This window comes from Pinus tabuliformis, chromosome 2_2, assembly GCF_031772625.1.
Source record: "Pinus tabuliformis cultivar Carrire ecotype Pingquan chromosome 2_2, CPIR1, whole genome shotgun sequence".
Classification (NCBI taxonomy): domain Eukaryota; kingdom Viridiplantae; phylum Streptophyta; class Pinopsida; order Pinales; family Pinaceae; genus Pinus; species Pinus tabuliformis.
The window spans coordinates 455,348,342-455,366,810 of NC_142300.1; the positions used below are offsets into that span (position 1 = coordinate 455,348,342).

Consider the following 18,469-nt stretch of genomic DNA (forward strand, 5'->3'; position numbering starts at 1 on the left):
ATTCACACCCTAAAAGTAAAAAAAAAAAATACCAATATAACTCTATTCCAGATTTAAAAAAAACCAATCTCTAAGAGATAAGATAATACATTCGTTCAGAAAAAACTGTGCTTATTTTTTAAAATAAATGTCCAAATGGACCAATGAACCATGACATCTACTTTCTATTTCTGTTTGGCCATATTTAAACATATTTTCATTTCCTGCAAGGAACAATTTTTAAAACACCCAGAACCAAAAAGAAGATATAACGTGTACAAGAAGCTATATTCTCACACTTCCGGTAGAGTTCTTGTTCTTCTTCAAAATATTACATGACACCCAGAAATATTTTCATTTCCAGCCAGAAACAATTTTTAAGACACTCAGAACAATATAAAGAAATATAATGTGTACATTAAACCATATTCTCACTTTTCCGCTGTAGAGTTTTTTGTTCACAATAACCCAACTTGTTCCCCGCACAACAAAAATTTTGGAAAATTGAAAGGATAATGAGCATATTAAGCTGATATTCTGACAGTTCTGCTGTAGAGTTCTTTATTCATAATCGGCTCCTCCATGGAGAAGCCGAACTTGTTCCCTGTATTCCAGAAATCTCTCTTTCTTTTGCTTTGCTTTCACATATTCTGCCGTGCCTTTACGCACACACCAGATCTTCTTTGCACCTAATGTCCCTGAAGATGCCTTTGGCTCCTGTGATTGCGACTTCACAGTCATAGCTCCAAGTATGCCTTCATATCTTCCATGATCCCCATTCTCTATAATAGAGGCAACCCAAGGCCTTCCTTCTGAAGACACAATAAAAAAGTTGTCATCTTGCAAAAGGGTATAAACCCTCAGCAAACTAGCTTGATCTTTGAACCAAACAAATCCTCTTCTAAATCCCTGAGATCTTGGACATGGCAAAATCAAAACTTGAACAACAAGAGAAGTCATACCAGATATAATCCTGACCACACCAGAGGAAGTTATATCCTTTTCTAGATTATCCAAAACCAAAATCTGTGAAGCATAGAAGTCTGCTCCTTCCTCAACACTACTTTCTTTAATAATGTTATCACAACGCTCCTGCGATTCATGGTAGCCATCAGCACTAGGCCTTACATATTCAATGAATCCCGCAATGATATTCGGCTCTTTGCATGCCTGAAGTGGTGCTGGAGAAAAATTACCACCAGGCCTTGTATTATCCAACTCCTTGCATGTTTGACTTGTAACCAGGTTCACCCTATTACTAATGGAATCAATATTATCCAACTCCTTGCATGCCTGGCTTGTAGCAAGGTTCACCTTGTTGCCAATGGAATCAATACCTGTATTGACAGAAGTAGCTGGAAAAGAGTGGATCCCATGAGATTTGAACCTTGGCCATGAGTGTGAAAATCCTGGTTCAGCGCACCTAATTCCAAGTTCATTGGGCAACTCAGATACGCTACTGCTTCCTACAACATTTTCCAACTCCTTGTATGCTTGAGTCGTTGCAGGGTTCACCTTCTTACCAATTGAATCTAGGTGGTTCACCTTGTTACCAATGGAATCAATACCCTTATTGACTGAAGTAGTTGACAAAGGGTGGAGCCCAGGATTTTTGAACCGTGTCCATGAGTGAGAAAGTCCTGCTTCAGAACACCTAGTTCCAAGTTCATTGGGCAACTCAGATACACTAGTACTTCCTACAACATTTTCCAACTCCTTGCGTCCCTGAATCGTTGCAGGGTTCACCTTCTTACCAATGGAATTCACACCTATATTTCTTGCTATCTTTCTCTTTCTCGGATTCCTGTTCATTTTCTCCTCCACCAACTTAACAAAATCATTAATAACTGGGTGAGTTTCAATGCATCCTGGGGTCAACAAGCGGATGTTGTAGCAAGAAATGGTGGTCCTCTTATTTGCATTTGGACCAGCTAACCATAAAACCTTTAATATACATGTGCACCTATCCTTACCATCCACCAAATGATGCTGGGCCCGATAAACCTGTTCCACAATGGCATCGAAAAATCTCTCATCTTTCCCGTCACTTGAACAAGAAGCACATATGCCCATTGTCTCTTTCAACTGGCCGCAATGATGATCTTGAAATTGTTTGGAAGCCACTCGAAATTTGCACCTTAGGTCTTCCACTGTCCTAAAATCTTCGGGTGACAACATTACATAGTTATCTTCCTGAAACCGATCGTAATGCACCTTAAGGTGCGAACCTCGAAGGTGAAGGGATACATAGAACCATGCATCGTCTCTCCTCTTAAACTCCAACATCGGAGCCATTTTAGCTTTCACCATTGAACAAACTGATAGGCCCACTTGTATAACAAGCTCTCAAACCACCAAATTATACAGCCTGTGAACTCAGAGGACTTGCTGCAAAGAACAAACAAACTTTAGCTTACTAAGTTAATGCACTGAATTTATCTCTAATGTTTTAATAAAATGAATTGTGAAAGTAATAATATTTAAGCAAACAGTAAACTAACACAGATCCACGTTAGATTACTCTTCTATGTTTCTCATGTCATTTCATTGTTAGATATATACAACATAATGTTGGTATCCACCAAACAAAAAGAAAATGCTTTGATGTGTCAGCTAAGGGAAACCTATAGCTTTTCAAACAACCATATTAACAACACGAATAAGCTAATGTTGTACTAATTATTATAACAAGTATCACAGTAGAAGTAGTGATGTTTTTGCTCTTTTATTATTACAGCAAGTGTTATTGCAATGGCTCTGTGTTTAACGAGTCTTGCCCTAAAATATAATGCAAGATTGCAAGAAATATAATGCAAGATTGCAATGGCTCTGTGTTTAACGAGTCTTGCCCAAAAATATATTGCAAGATTGCAAGAAATATAATGCAAAATTAAACAGTATGTAGATTATAAATCATTGCAACACTATGATAGCATCTTCAAAATGCTGGAGATCAAACATTTTACTCTTAATCATAAAAATATATATAATGTAGGATTAACGTACTAATACATTTTACACATTGTAAATCAGTGTAACACTGTATGACAGCTGTATAATTCAAGATTAACATACTAATATATTTTACACAAAATCAATGTAACATTATATGACAGCTGCTTGAAACCAGACATCAGAATACAACATTTTTTATTTTCTTAGCTTTGAGACATAGATCTTTGGTGTTGGAAAGAAGCATTCTCGATTCTAAACTAGATGAAAATAACAATTGAAAAAATAAAGATTGATTATGATAATAAAAAGATGTCGGAGATAATTCCAGAAGGGTCTCAATCTCATTCTGAGTATGATTAACAATTTGAAAATAGATTGCAAATTTATACTTGAAGTCCAATTGCCTATGAATATGATTGACAATGTATTAAAAAGAATATTCCTAATTTCATTCAGGTGAGATTTCTTAATCTCTGTCATTTGGATTAATGCAAAATTCACTTTTTGGCATAATTTTAAACTCTACTTCCAAATGTAAACGTAACCAACCTGCAGGATAAAATACCTAGAAGCTATTGAAATATTAATTTCAACCGCATTTACTGCAGCATGGTTTGGCAAAACCACCCAGACTTCCCCGCACCACCATTCACAAAAGGTTGTTTTCGTCAAAGGGCCTCTGACACAATCCGTTGCTGCCACGCGTCCAGTGTACAACTCCGAAACCACCAACTCTCCCGACGTTAAAAGTCGTTTGGCTTGTGTGAGGTTGGTGTGCGAATTGCGTCCGATCAGGTCAACGCATATGGATTCGATCCAATCTGCCAGAACGTTAATTTTACTTTTACCGCTGGCTTTTAATTAATGCATTTAATGCTTAGTCGTAGTTTTAGGTAGAAACTTTTAATTTTATTGTTTTTTTAATTTATGGAAGTATGGGTAAGGTAATGTATGTGATATGTTTTGTTTTGATGTGTTGACTTTTTAATGTAATGGCACACGGGGATGAAGGAGAGTTTTTCAGCTGCAGCAAATAACAAACCAGGAGAGCACTGCTTCAGCTGCAGCAAATAACAAACCAGGAGAGCACATCAGTGCGAACAAAAAATTGTAAAGCATATGCATTGAAATGCATTGAAATGAAATGTATGGTGCTAGCGCAAATGTATTTTTTTTAATTGAATATGTAATGTGAATGATCAGCCTCTTAAATGTAATGAAAATTTCACACAGGTGTGAATGTGAAGGATTTCTTTTATAGCAGTAAATCCATGTAAATTTATTCTACAGCAGTAAATGTAAAAGCTCCTTTTATAGCAGTAAATGTAAATGAAGATTTTACACAGCAGTGTAAAAATCATTTGTAAAAGAGAGACAGTATTTTGTTTTGGTGAAAGTTCTTGGTGAATCCCTTAAAGGAAGAAAATTGTATCAGGGAGTTTATAAATTAATATAAGTTTATTTTAGCTGAGAAACTCTCGTTTACTCAGAATTTTTTTTGGGGCTTCCTTGTGCAAAAGATCCTAAGGAGAAAAACAGAGCATTGCTCTGTGTTCAGTTAATTTGTGTTTGAAATTACCAGAAATTTCCAACAGTGGTATCAGAGCAGATCCAGGCTCTTTGAATGTGATAAAGAAGCTGAAGGAAGGTTCCTTTTGTTGCAGCAGTAAATCCTCTCCAGCAAAGTGAAGTCATAGGCAAAAGGATCCAGGTATTTCTCAGACCAGTTTTTGTGTTACTGCTGAAGAAACAGTCAGTTTTTTTTAAAATATACAGTCAAGGATTTAGAAGCACATCTGAGAATGCAAGGAATGGCTAGCACAAGCATTAGCATGGGCATGTTTAATACCCAGCTCCCACTGTTTAATGGGAAAAACTATGATTACTGGGCCATAACCATGAGAGCCCTGTTTGTCTCACAAGATCTATGGGAACTTGTTGAATGTGGGTTTGAAGAATCAACAGATGAAAATCAATTTAACAACTTTCAGGCAGAGAGAGATCTGCTGAAGAGCAATAGGAAGAAGGATGCAAAAGCCATTGTATTGTTGTATCAAGCAGTGGACCAGAGTGTGTTTCCAAGGATAGCAGCAGCTAAGACATCCAATGAAGCATGGCAAACCCTCAAGACAGCGTATCAAGACATGGAGAAAGTGAAGACAACAAAACTACAACTGCTGAGGAAAGATTTTGAAAATCAGAGCATGAAGGAGTCAGACACCATTGACTCATTTTTCACACATGTAATTGGTCTGGTCACACAGATAAGGACTCATGGAGAAACCCTTGAAGAAAGGAGGATTGTGGAGAAATTATTGAGGGTCTTACCCTCAAAGTTTGATGTGATTGTCACCACCATAGAAGAGACAAAGGATCTCTCAAACTTTTCAGTTGATGAGCTTCATGCATCACTGATAACACATGAGCAGAGGTTGAGTAGAAATGAAAACTCATCTCTAGAGCAAGCCTTCAAGACCCAGATGTCCTTTGGAAGAGGAAAAGGTCAAGGCAAAGGAAACAAGAGAGGAAGAGGCAGAAGCCAGAACAGAGGTGGAAGGAACGGTCCAGCAAATTCTCAAGGAAGAGGCAGCAATCCAAATCAGAACCAAGGCCAAGGCAGCAGCCAACAAAGAGGACAACATCATGCTTAAGGACAAAGGTATGAAAAATCCAATGTCCAATGCTATTATTGTAAAAAATATGGGCATTATGCCAGTGAATGTAGGAAGAAGCAACATGATATGAGTAATAGACAAAATGCAAATGTCACTAGAGAAAACATCAGCCAAGATAATGTGTTGTTAGCTTGTAACATGGCTGAAACAAACAGTGAGGACATATGGTTTTTAGACTCAGGTTGCAGCAACCATATGACAGGAAACATAGCCCTCTTTTCTGCCCTAGATAAAAATGTGAAATCAGAAGTCACACTAGGAACTGATAGCAAAATTTCTGTTATGGGAAAAGGAGAGGTAAAAATATTTACAAAGCAAGGAGAAAGGAAAACCATAGCAGATGTCTACTATGTCCCCGGAATGAGATGTAACCTCTTGAGTATTGGACAACTTGTTCAAAAGGGGTACAATGTTTTCTTTGTGAATGATGTATGCACCATCATGGATATAGCACCCAGCAAACGATGCATTGCTGAAGTGAAGATGACAAGGAACAGGATGTTCCCTCTTAGAATAAGAGCAGATTTGAAAAACAAAGGAGAAATTGCAGCAGTCACCCAAGAGGCTTTCCAAAGCGTGCCAAAGGATGAAAATTGGTTGTGGCACTTGAGATTTGGACATCTCAACTTTGGAGGTCTAAATTTGTTGAGCAGGAAAGGAATGGTAAGAGGATTACCATTGATAGAGAAACCGGACAGCCTTTGTGAAGGTTGCATTTTGGGGAAACAACATAGAGAAAGTTTTCCATCAGGTAAAAGCATAAGGGCAAAAGCACCCTTAGAGATTATCCACTCAGATTTATGTGGACGGATGCAAACTCCATCACTTGCAGGCAGCCTATATTTTCTAACATTCATTGATGATTTTACCAGAAAGACATGGGTTTATTTCCTTAAGAACAAAAGTGAAGTGTTTGAAAAATTCTGAAATTTCAAACCACTTGTGGAGAACCAAAGCGGGCTGCATATAAAAGTTTTGAGAACTGACAGAGGAGGTGAGTACATCTCCAAAGAATTCCTAAGGTTTTGTAGAGAAAATGGAATACACAAACAGTTTATAGCTAGGTACACCCCACAACAAAATGGAGTTGCTGAAAGGAAGAACAGGACCATCATGGATATGGCGAGGAGCATGCTGAAGGAAAAGCATTTGCCAAATGATTATTGGGCTGAAGCTATAAATTGTGCAGTTTACATTTTGAACAGGTGTCCTACAAAAGCAATGATGAACAAAGTGCCAGAAGAAGCATGGAGTGGGAGAAGGCAAGGAGTCACCCACATGAAAATTTTTGGATGTGTGGCCTATGCACACATTCCGGATCAGCTAAGGAGGAAGTTGGACAACAAAGGGGAGAAATGTATTTTCATTGGATACAGTGAGGAATCCAAAGCTTACAGGTTGTATATCCCATCTACCAAGAAGTTTTTTGTCAGCAGAGACGTTCAGTTCATTGAGGAGGAAGCTTGGGATGGAAGCATAGAGAAAACAGTGAATGTTAAAAACTGTTTGTCTCATGATGAAGATGATGAGGAGGTGGCTGAAATACATCCCCAAACAACAGCGCCAACACAAGGACAGCAAGGAACACCCTTGAGGATAAATGAAAGTGCTTCTCCAAGCACACCACAAGGAGGAAATTCAAGTGCATCTTCAAACACCTGCACACCAAATGAAAGAGGTAAGAAATTTAGAAATTTAAGTGACATTTATGATGAAGGAATGAATTCATTGTTTGCCTTGTATTGTCATGTTGATGACCCTATTCATTTCGAAAATGCAATTAAGGATAAGAAATGGATAGAAGCTATGGATGACGAGATAAATGCCATAGAGAGAAACAAAACATGGGATTTGGTAGAGCTACCAAAAGGTAAAGAGGTTATAGGAGTCAAATGGGTCTACAAGACCAAGAGCAATGCTGAAGGGAAAATTGAAAGACACAAGGCAAGGTTGGTTGTCAAGGGATACAAGCAGCAGTATGGAAGAGATTATGAGGAGACTTTCGCACCGGTTGCAAGAATGGAAACTGTGAGAGCAGTGCTGTCTATAGCAGCTCAAAACAAGTGGAAAGTTTACCAAATGGACGTGAAGTCAGCATTCCTAAATGGAGTGTTGATGGAAGAGTTTTACATTGAGCAACCTCTAGGCTATGAGAAGAAAGGTGAAGAACACAAAGTGTGCAAATTGAAGAAGGCTCTTTATGGGCTGAAGCAAACGCCAAGAGCATGGTACAGCAGGATAGATTCCTATCTATTGGATAATGAATTTGACAAGTGTGAAGGAGAACCCACCGTCTACATCAAAGAAAAAGATGGTAAAATTTTAATTGTTGTCTTATATGTTGATGATGTTATTTTCACAGGTAATGATGATCAGCTCATTGAGAATTTTAAATCAGTCATGAAAGAAGAATTTGAAATGACTGACATGGGTTTCTTGAGATACTTCTTAGGCATAGAAGTAGATCAAAATGAAAAAGGAATTTTTATCTTACAAGCTAGATATGTAAATCAAGTGTTGGGCAGATTTAACATGCAAGAATGCAAAGTAGCGATCACTCCCACATTAATGGGATTAAAACTCAGCAGAGAGGACAGCAGCAAGGATTTTGATCCTAGTTTGTACAAGAGTATTGTTGGTAGCCTTATGTATTTAATAGCAACTAGGCCTGACATTATGTTTGTTGTTAGTTTAATTTCCAGATTCATGGAGAGGCCAAAGGAGGCACATTGGCAGGCAACAAAGAGAATTTTAAGGTATGTCAAAGGTACCAAAATGTTTGGCATATTATATAGTGTCTCAGAAAGTTCAGATTTAATTGGATACACTGATAGTGATTGGGCTGGAAGTGTAGATGATCGGAAAAGCACTTCCGATTATGTTTTTCATATGGGTTCAGGAGCCATTTCATGGGCTTCTAAGAAGCAGTCCATTGTAGCATTGTCTATAGCAGAGGCTGAATATGTGGCAGCTACAGCAACAGCATGTCAAGCAGTTTGGATGAGAAGAATGTTGAGGAGTTTAGGCCAAGAGCAGGCAAAAGCAACAGTGATTTTTTGTGACAATAGCTCAGCTATTGCATTGTCAAAGAATTCAGTGTTTCATAAGAGAACGAAACACATTGATACAAGGTTTCACTACATCAGAGAATTGGTGAACAATGGAGAAATTATCTTAGAACATTGCAGGACTCAAGAACAGGTAGCAGACATTTTGACAAAGCCATTGGATCAGAAAAGCTTTGAATTTTTGAGGAAATGTTTGGGTATGACTGATAACCCAGTAGTTGAAATTAAAGGGGAGTGTTGAAATACTAATTTCAACCGCATTTACTGCAGCGTGGTTTGGCAAAACCATCCAGACTTCCCCGCACCACCATTCGCAAAAGGTTGTTTTCGTCAGAGGGCCTCCGACACAATCCGTTGTTGCCACGCGTCCAGTGTACAACTCCGAAACCACCAACTCTCCCGGACGTTAAAAGTCGTTTGGCTTGTGTGAGGTTGGTGTGCGAATTGCGTCCGATCAGGTCAACGCATATGGATTCGATCCAACCTGCCAGAACGCTAATTTTACTTTTACCGCTGGCTTTTAATTAATGCATTTAATGCTTAGTCGTAGTTTTAGGTAGAAACTTTTAATTTTATTGTTTTTTAAATTTACGGAAGTATGGGTAAGGTAATGTATGTGATATGTTTTGTTTTGATGTGTTGACTTTTTAATGTAATGGCACACGGGAATGAAGGAGAGTTTTTCAGCTGCAGCAAATAACAAACCAGGAGAGCACTGCTTTAGCTGCAGCAAATAACAAACCAGGAGAGCACAGCAGTGCGAACAAAAAATTGTAAAGCATATGCATTAAAATGCATTGAAATGAAATGTATGGTGCTAGAGCAAATGTATTTTTTTTAATTGAATATGTAATGTGAATGATCATCCTCTTAAATGTAATGAAAATTTCACACACGTGTGAATGTGAAGAATTTCTTTTACAACAGTAAATCCATGTAAATTTATTCTACAGCAGTAAATGTAAAAGCTCCTTTTACAACAGTAAATGTGAATGAAGATTTTACACAGCAGTGTAAAAATCATTTGTAAAAGAGAGACAGTATTTTGTTTTGGTGAAAGTTCTTGGTGAATCCCTCTAGCAGAGGAAGAAAATTGTATCAGGGAGTTTATAAATTAATATAAGTTTATTTTAGCTGAGAAACTCTGCTTTACTCAGAATTTTTTTTGGGGCTTCCCTGTGCAAAAGATCCTGAGGAGAAAAACAGAGCATTGCTCTGTGTTCAGTTAATTTGTGTTTGAAATTACCAGAAATTTCCAACAGAAGCCTAGTCAAAACCAAATTCACTTGAAACAAAAATCTGAACTTTATTGGTGGGTTCAACTTCCAAATTTACTAGGCACGCATTCATGCAAACATAGAGAAATGCAAAGCTACTTGTGGAGATTTTAGTTAGATGTCAATGTGCCCAACTTGCCTGACAAAAATACCTGGAAAGCTAGTGAAAACCAAATTCACTGACCAATAAAATTCTGATCATTATTGGTGGGGTTCAACTTCCAAATTTACAAAGTATGGATTCATACAAACAAAAGGAAGTGAAGTACAAACCTACTTTTGGAGATTTTAGTTAAATATAAATATAACTAACTTCCAGAACAAAATACCTAGAAACCTAGTCAAAACCAAATTCACTTAAAAATAGAAATTTGAACATTGTTGGTGTGTTCAACTTCCAAATTTACAAGGCATGGATTCATGCAAACAGAGAGAAGTACAAACCTACTTTTGGAGATTTTGGTACAAATACCTAGAAACCTAGTCAAAACCAAAATCAGTTACAAATAAAAATCTGAACATTGTTGGTGGGTTCAATTTCCAAATTTACAAGGCATGGATTCGTGCAAACAAAGAGTGTAAACAACTTGCAGGAAAAAATACCTGAAACCTAATCAAAACCAAAATCACGTACAGACAAAAATCTGAACATTGTTGGTGGGTTCAACTTCCAGATTTACAAGGCGGGATTTATGTAAACAGAGAGAAATACAAACCTATTTTTGGATATATTACTTAAAAAATAGTTATGGATTAAATGACATAATGAAGGATTCGCTATAAAATTATTGTTTCTGTTGCACAATGACAATGATAGACAGAATCAATATATTTTTTCCCAGTTGAATAATCCTTCGGGCTACAGATAATGGCAATCGCACCAGTAAATCTCAACAACGGTTTCTCTTCCATGGTTTATCACTTTAAATTTCCCAGTGGCCTCGAATGCCAAGAGTCAAAATCCTGCCGCTTTTAACATTTGTCAAATACCAATCTCAATTACCAAAGTGGGCTAACAAGGTTCATTCTATCAAAGATAACACCAGTTTGTTTTTGTAGAACCTGTCTAAAGAATGCAGACATAGCTAGATACAAAGATCTATTCGACGGTTTGTTGGAAGGTTTTTGAAATTCCAGAAGATATAGTACACAACGACAGATTCACAGAAAATAATGGTGGAAGTGCTGGACTGTGCAGATTATTGGTTGTTTTCAAAGGAGCAACGGCAAGAGCAAATGTTTCCTAAAGTCCAGAAGATATACAGAAAATAATTGTGGAAGTGCCGACCTATGCAGATCAAGGTAGTTTTCAAAGGAATTGTAAAAGGGTGCAACGGCAATTGCGACATAGAAAAATGAACGGTGGAGAATGGCCATAATAGCCCAATCAACGGCACAAAATGCGCGGAACCTCAAATGCTAAACCTGCTTTTTAATGTAGAAAATCTTGCATGGCGTCAATACACCTCCAACCTGAAGTATTTTATAAATATAACTTTTTGTTTCATAGATCAATTGAGAATAAAGAAGATCATGCATACCAACTAATCACTAATGACTGCAAATTGTTTTACATAATAGACCTAGAAACAAATATACTTACTTAACACGTACTAAACAACCTGGAAGGAGAAAAGGTCCGACCTCCCCACACTGTAATGACTGCAGGCCCGAGCTGTGGCAGGCTTGATCATTACCCACCCGACTTATGGTGAATGTCTTCGAGCGAATGTTTTGGGATTTCCTTTTTAAGGGGAGAATGAGTAGAATTGCCGCTTTTCATGGACGAGACCCAGGATCGAGTCGGTGGGACTACTATTATATTTAATCAAATTTTCAATCAATTGCACACAAATCTTACTAAACAAGTAAATGGAATTAGAAAGTTGTCACTAAACAAGTAAATGAAATTAGAAAGTTGTCGAGACGGAAAGTTTTTTTATTTTTTTTAATTGGAGAATTAGTAAATCTGAAGCTTGTGATTGGGGAAACCGGACTTATAGTGAATGTCTTCGAGGGAATGTTTTGGGAATTTTTTAAATGGGAGAATTAGTAGAATGGCCGCTCTTCATAGAGGAGACCCAGGATCGAATCGGCGGGATTATTATTATATTTAAAGAAAATTTTCAATTAATTATATATAAATCTTACTAAACAAGTAAATGGAATGGAATTAGAAAGTTGTGGAATCTAGAAATTTTTTTTTAATTGGAGAATTAGTAACTCTGAAGTTTGTGATTGGAAAAACCTAAAATTAAAACGTTGTTTGTTTTAAGATATTGTTCTGATCTAACTTCCAATTACTGTACCAATTTTCAGGTTCAGAGCATATGCATAGTTCGAAGACCCGGCCGCTAGTCCTAGCAGCTAATTTAATGGCTTGCCGTGGCGGATCAGAAGTAGAAATGAATAATTTATTTACGAATACATCTGGCATATCAGAAGGATTTTAGTTTAGCCATGATGGTAAATATCTGAATAAATGTAATCTGATATATCTTATTCTAATTCTGAAATTAGAAAATCAAATTTGCCTCCACCTGGAGACTCGCAAAGTAGTTCGAAGTTTCAAACTAAAAAATGGGAGGGCAGAGGAATGGATTGGGTTTTGCTGTTAACTAAATTTTCAGGCTTTTATATGCTTATCGGACAGCGTTTAAGACTCCCCCTCGGCATTTTATCGGCCCACATAACAGTATAGGACTAAAACCAACCCAAACTATATCTGATATTGGTAGATATATGATGACTTATAAATATGAATCATCAGCATATGAATCATCATTTTACATTATAAATATAAGATTCAAATCTATTTGAATGAGTAAAATTTGTTTTTTTTTTTTTTTTAATATTTCATTTAGACATAAAATTAGTTAGATTTTATTATTATTATTATTCATATTTTTTGTTTTTTAGTAGTTAAATAATAATATATAAACTTTTATTTTACCATGTAAGGTGGACATTGTTGAGTATGTGGATAATTGTTGTTATTGATATCAAGTTCACAGGGAGCTTTTTGAGTTTTCAAACATGATGTTTATGTTGTTATTGATGTCATGATTGTTTTTATGAATAGTGTGCTAATCTTATGATGACTTGGTTGTTTGACAAGTAGCCTATATTTGAAGGCATTTTTTCTACAGGTAACTTGTTCAAAAGCACATGAAAAGTGTTCAGTTGGATAGCTCTCTCAAAAATCCTTCTAGTTGTATATGGTACTTAGACTAACTCTCCAGGAATGAAGAGAAAACTTGACTTTGAGGTGATGGCCTTCAAGAAAGACTTCGTCATGGTTCCATAGGAAAAAAATTTCTTTATCTAGCCATCCTATATCGAGTTGGTCAGATGACTGGATTCATCTAAGCTTCGAGACCATCCAAGACCTCCACATTTTTTAGAGCCAAGCAAAAGGTGGACCCTGCTATGACATGGTGCTCTAATGTGAGGACATGTGTCGAGATGTTGATGTGGCACCTTGTGGTTATAACATGTGGCAAGTGGATTTGGCCTTCTTAGCTGGGCAAGTGGCCCTTTTCCAAGTGACATGCGGCAATAATGTGGCATGACAAGTAGAAAATAGTGACATGGTGTTGACGCGGACATGACATGGGCCATCACCCATAAGCCATTGGTGCATAGTGGGAATGGCATGTAGTGGGCTTGATTAACCTCATTTGGTGCCATGTTGCATGACAATAAATCGCCCAGGTCAAGAATTAGACCCCCATGTTAAAGTTCAAATAGGTCGGAGGGCCAATGAGACTTCTCCATCATTGGTTTTGATCAAATCACATGATCATGAGGCATGCTTCTCAAAAAATTATGGATATTTAATTTCACATGGGACAAAAATCAAACTCTTCCACTCCCACCCCTCTTTGTTAAAGTTTAGATAGTCATATAGGGGAGCCAATGTGACTTCTCCACTATCTGTTTTGATTGGATCATTGGGCGTGCTTTAGAAATTGGTGGATATTTAACAAATTTGGTGTTTTTGATGCCAAGATTCGAAATTTGGTGTTTTGGATGCCAAGATTGGAAATTTGGTGTTTTGGATGCCATATTTAGTTAAAAGGCTTGAATCTCAAGTTAAATTATAATTTGGAGAAGACCGTGGAATCTATAAATAGAAACAAAACGATGTGAGATTGGATATTTTTCATGCAAATCAAAGATCTGTAGCTATTTTTGATTGGAAAAATCTATTAATAGAAACAAAACAATGTGAGATTGGATATTTTTCATGCAAATCAAAGATCTGTAGCTATTTTTGATGGGAAAAAGAACAGGTATCTCGAATTGAACAAGGAGAAAAGGGTGAGATCGAATTGAACAATGAGAAAAAGGCCAACTAAATAATAGATAGAAGTGAAACTTATCTGAGATGGAACTGAAGACGAGTGTTGTGCAAAGGTTAAGTGTGCAAATCAGTTAAGATTTGGAGCTACTATGAGTTTGAGAATTGCAAACCTAAAGTGTTGAAAATTAATTTGCAAAAAAACAAATTTAATTGTGAGCAAATTAGAGAGGGATAAGTTGTTCTTGGGTGAGGAACCTTAATTGAATCAGAGGATCAAAAAGGAGGGTGATGTAGAACAAAGATCAAAGAAGATATTTAGAACTGACATTTAACAATTGTTTCAGTGATGTTTCAATTAAAGAGCCTCAGATTAGAGTCTCTTTTAAGTTGGTACTTGTAAGTCAGGGAGCTGGTGCTTCCATCAAGTGGGTTTTTACAAAGAAAAGCGGGTTGGAGTTTAGTGCCTACATAATTTGATGTAGACTATAGTTGGTTTTTTTATTTACATCATAATCAAAAAACAATTGTGGTTTTTGTAGAAATTCCTTGTAGATTCAAACTGCGAATTGTAATATGCTAAAAAAATTGACTTGAATCTACTCTACTGTATTATCACTCCAATATTTCTCTAGAGTGTTGGAGAAAGAAATGATTAGAGGTAACCACAAACCAACTTTGGAGATTAGGATCTAGCCTTCCTAATTCTCAAAGAGGGCTCTCTCTTTTTTATTTAACTTCGTTTAGTTATTTGATTTTAAGCTAGTTATGATTGTGCTTGGGTTTTGATTTAGATTTGGTGGCAGGATTACTTACTTAGATGAAAAGAGAGGTGTCTTTTACCATTGGGCTATGGGGTCAAATGTCAGACAAACACGACTGGATCAAGTTCTAAAAACAGTGTCTACAAGGCAAGATATCAGAGTTACTTCAGATCTCAAGGTTGGATGGTGAAGTGGTTTTCAATCAGATCCAAAGAAAACAATTATGCAGGCACTATAGGATGTCCTGAAATGCTATAGGAAAGGGATCTTGATAGGAAAACAATTATGCCGGCCTATTCTATGTTAATTTTGGGGCCCTACACCTCACCATCTCTCACCCACCATCAAGTCATATCCATACCTACCTCTGCGTCCATTAAAAAAACACATGAAAATGTGAAAAAAAAAGGAGGGCCAAAGGACATGTCCTCACTGGCCTCAGACATCCACCATTCCATCTAAGCCTTCATCACCATCATCAACCCCTACACCACTACCCATCCTCCCTCTAGGAAAAAATCAATAAAAAAAATGAAGCAAAAGCAGCTACAGGGTTTCTTGTAGTAACTATAGGATCTCCTATAGCATCCTGTGTCATCACTGCAGCTAGCCTAATCCTTCATCCTCCTTCATAACCAAAGCAAGAAAGAGCTCCAACATCTCTGAAGACATTATTTCTCCTCACTAGAGCTCCATAGTAGTAGTAGCAACAGGGATACACCAAGCACCTACACACATGAAACAACAAGAAGACAGTTACATAAGCACAAGGAAATCAACAAAAAAATGACCAAAGAGGAACACTTACCTAAGCAAGCGGCACAAAAATCCATCCTTCAGCATGCATCGATTAGCAAAGGTAGGCACAAGTATATGGCACATCATCCAACTCTTCCCCGAGTAATGGTATGATAAAAAAGTATGAATGTTGAAAAATATCTTTTTTATAAGGTAGAGGTGGCCGGTTAACTTGGCCACCCTTAGCTTGAGATCAAAAAGTGAACTCCCAGTCATCACGCCACATTGGACTTTCAAATCGATGAGCATTAGTAAAAAAATGTGGTTGATTCAGTTATGTGAGAGTGGGTGATGATTGCAAGGGAGAGTGCATGATCACCAATGGTGGGCCAACAGTCCCAATGAGGAAATTAGTACCATTGCCAACCAACACAACACTCCATAAATCAACCATTAATAGCATAAAATCCAAACTTTCGTGCACCAATTATTCATTTCGAGATTAGAGAGACCGGGACCACCTTGGAAAGCCATTAGAGAAGCAAACCCTGTTTTGGCCACCCTACAGGAAATAGAGCTATAGGAAGCACTGGAATTCCAAAAGGAGTTAGCAAGGGGGTGCCTAAGGTCAAATTGTTCAACAATTCTCATCATCCCAAGCATCATAGTGAAAAGTAAATGTCCCATCTCTCTTGTGTTCATGATTTGATAACTAAAAAAAGGAAAGAATAAAACACTCTATTTTCTCCTAGAAATTACAGTGGGCTTGAGATTTAGACAGAATTTGTGAGAATCTAAGAGAATTGTGTGATATAGAATAGGGTATAAATTGTAGTCATCTCTCAAAAAAACTTTAAACTCTAAGCCACACTAAACTCATAGTGAAGCTAGCTTACAATACTTTCTACATTTATCTAACCATAGAATAGAAATGGGAGGGGGATTCAATAGAAGAGAACCCATAGATACATCCATGATTCACCTACATCCCCCTATGGTAGATATCTTTAGGAGGCATCACTGGTTGGGCTTCTTTGAGTTGCTCAGGGGGTACGATGATGATATAGCCCATGAGTTTTCCATGGCACTCAACCCTCAGGCAAGAACAAGTGCTACTACTGTGGTGAGAGGGCTGTCAATTACAATCAACCTTGAGGTGATCAACAGAGTAACCACACTTCCTCAAGGGGTGCAATGGAGAAGGGAGGACAAGGCTAGCAACACCTTTGCTAAGAAAAACTTCTTCCTAGATGATGAAGAGCCAATTGAGGACAAAAATGGGGTCAAGAGGGAGAGCCTTCCCTATCCTTGGGATGAGGTGAGCTACCACATCCTCAAATACATTTCTTGTGAAGGGAGGCTCAGTGTAGTCTATGGCTACCAATTCAAACTCCTCCATGAGTTGATATTTGGAGAGGATTTACCCATAAACCAAAGGCTCAATGTGCCTTATTTCCTATTGCATTCAATGATAGACATGAGCCAGAAGGTACAAGAAGAAAAGCACCACAAATTGGAGCATCATGGACTCATAAACTGATACTGGAGGATTCGTTGAGCCAATTGAGAAATCCTATTCTTTGGTCCACATTTAGAGACATGGATAGAGAGGTTGTCCTTGAAATCCAAGCCCTTGAATATGGTGGGGCCCCAATCTCTAGTGATGAAGACGAAGCAAGAGAAGAGGAAAAAGAAGAAACAAAAGAAGAAGAGGGCGTAGGAATAGACAAAGAAGAAGAAGAAGAAGAAGAAGAAGGAGAGGAAGAAGAAAAAGAAGAAGAGGAGGAGCAGAAGGCAGAGACCAGCCCTGAGGAAGATACCAGAGAAGGGGAGAAATCTCAAAGATTGTCTCATGAGCGCGCTTAAAAGGAGGTAACTGCTACCTTGGTTGTCTTAAGCACACCCATCAAGTCCAACGGAAAAAGACAAAGGCAAATTCCCCTCTATTTTAAAACAAAAACAAGCACGAGGATCAAGTAGAGAAATCCAAAAACACTTATAAGAACTCCCATCCTAATTGAAGAGTCACCAAGAAAGCAGGAAGAGCTAGATTCCTTGGGAATGAAGACTAAGGAAGGAACATCACAACAAGAAACCCCAAAGGCTCCTCATCACCTATGTTGGGAGGCTTGTCACCAGGTGAGAATCAGCAAAGCAAACCAAGGCACTTGTGACCCTCTTACAAAAAGGTAAAATCTTGCTACAAGATCCTCAAATAGTGCTACAAGAAACATTGTCAGTGCTACAGGAAACACAGGAAAAGATACAGGAAGGTGTTGTAGCGGCTACAACCACCCTCCAAAATTTTTTGTTAGCTTTTTTTTGGAGCCTCCCTACCAACCATCCTTAGCAACATGTCTTTCACTTGTCAAGAACATAGGCTTCAACCAATTTTTAGTGGCTCACCAACCTATACATGTCATTTTTCTTCACTCCATTCACAAACTACCATCCTGGACATAGGTTACTCACTGGCTGAGCAACTCCCCCAGAAAATTGTGCAAATATGGATGGGAACCAACCTTCCTCGAGAAATTACACAAATCTGTTAGGCAGCCTGCTGGGCTCCAGAATTCCACAGAACAATCAGACAGACCTCCAATAGAAAATTGCGCAATCTCGCCTGGCACTGTGCCTCAACCCAAAAATTAAGCAATTCTGGGAGACAGTCACCTGCAAACCTCAGAAATTACTCAATCCCTCAGGGACA

The 18,469-nt window shown here is 37.7% G+C and overlaps 1 protein-coding gene across 1 annotated transcript; it reads right to left on the reverse strand.

The window, feature by feature from the left end:
- Positions 1 to 202: 202 nt before the first annotated feature.
- LOC149193217 (uncharacterized) lies at positions 203 to 11,660 on the reverse strand. The gene is made up of 2 exons (XM_089406557.1): positions 11,558 to 11,660; positions 203 to 2,367 (listed from the first exon to the last, which is right to left on the reverse strand). The coding sequence occupies exon 2, from the start codon at positions 2,287 to 2,289 to the stop codon at positions 541 to 543; it is 1,749 nt and encodes a 582-aa protein (XP_089262683.1). The 5' UTR covers positions 2,290 to 2,367; positions 11,558 to 11,660; the 3' UTR covers positions 203 to 540.
- Between the last annotated feature and the right edge of the window lie 6,809 nt (positions 11,661 to 18,469).

Bases quoted from the DNA above. Each gene is read 5' to 3' on its own strand.
- LOC149193217 (XM_089406557.1), bottom strand. From the start codon at position 2,289: ATGGTGAAAGCTAAAATGGCTCCGATGTTGGAGTTTAAGAGGAGAGAC.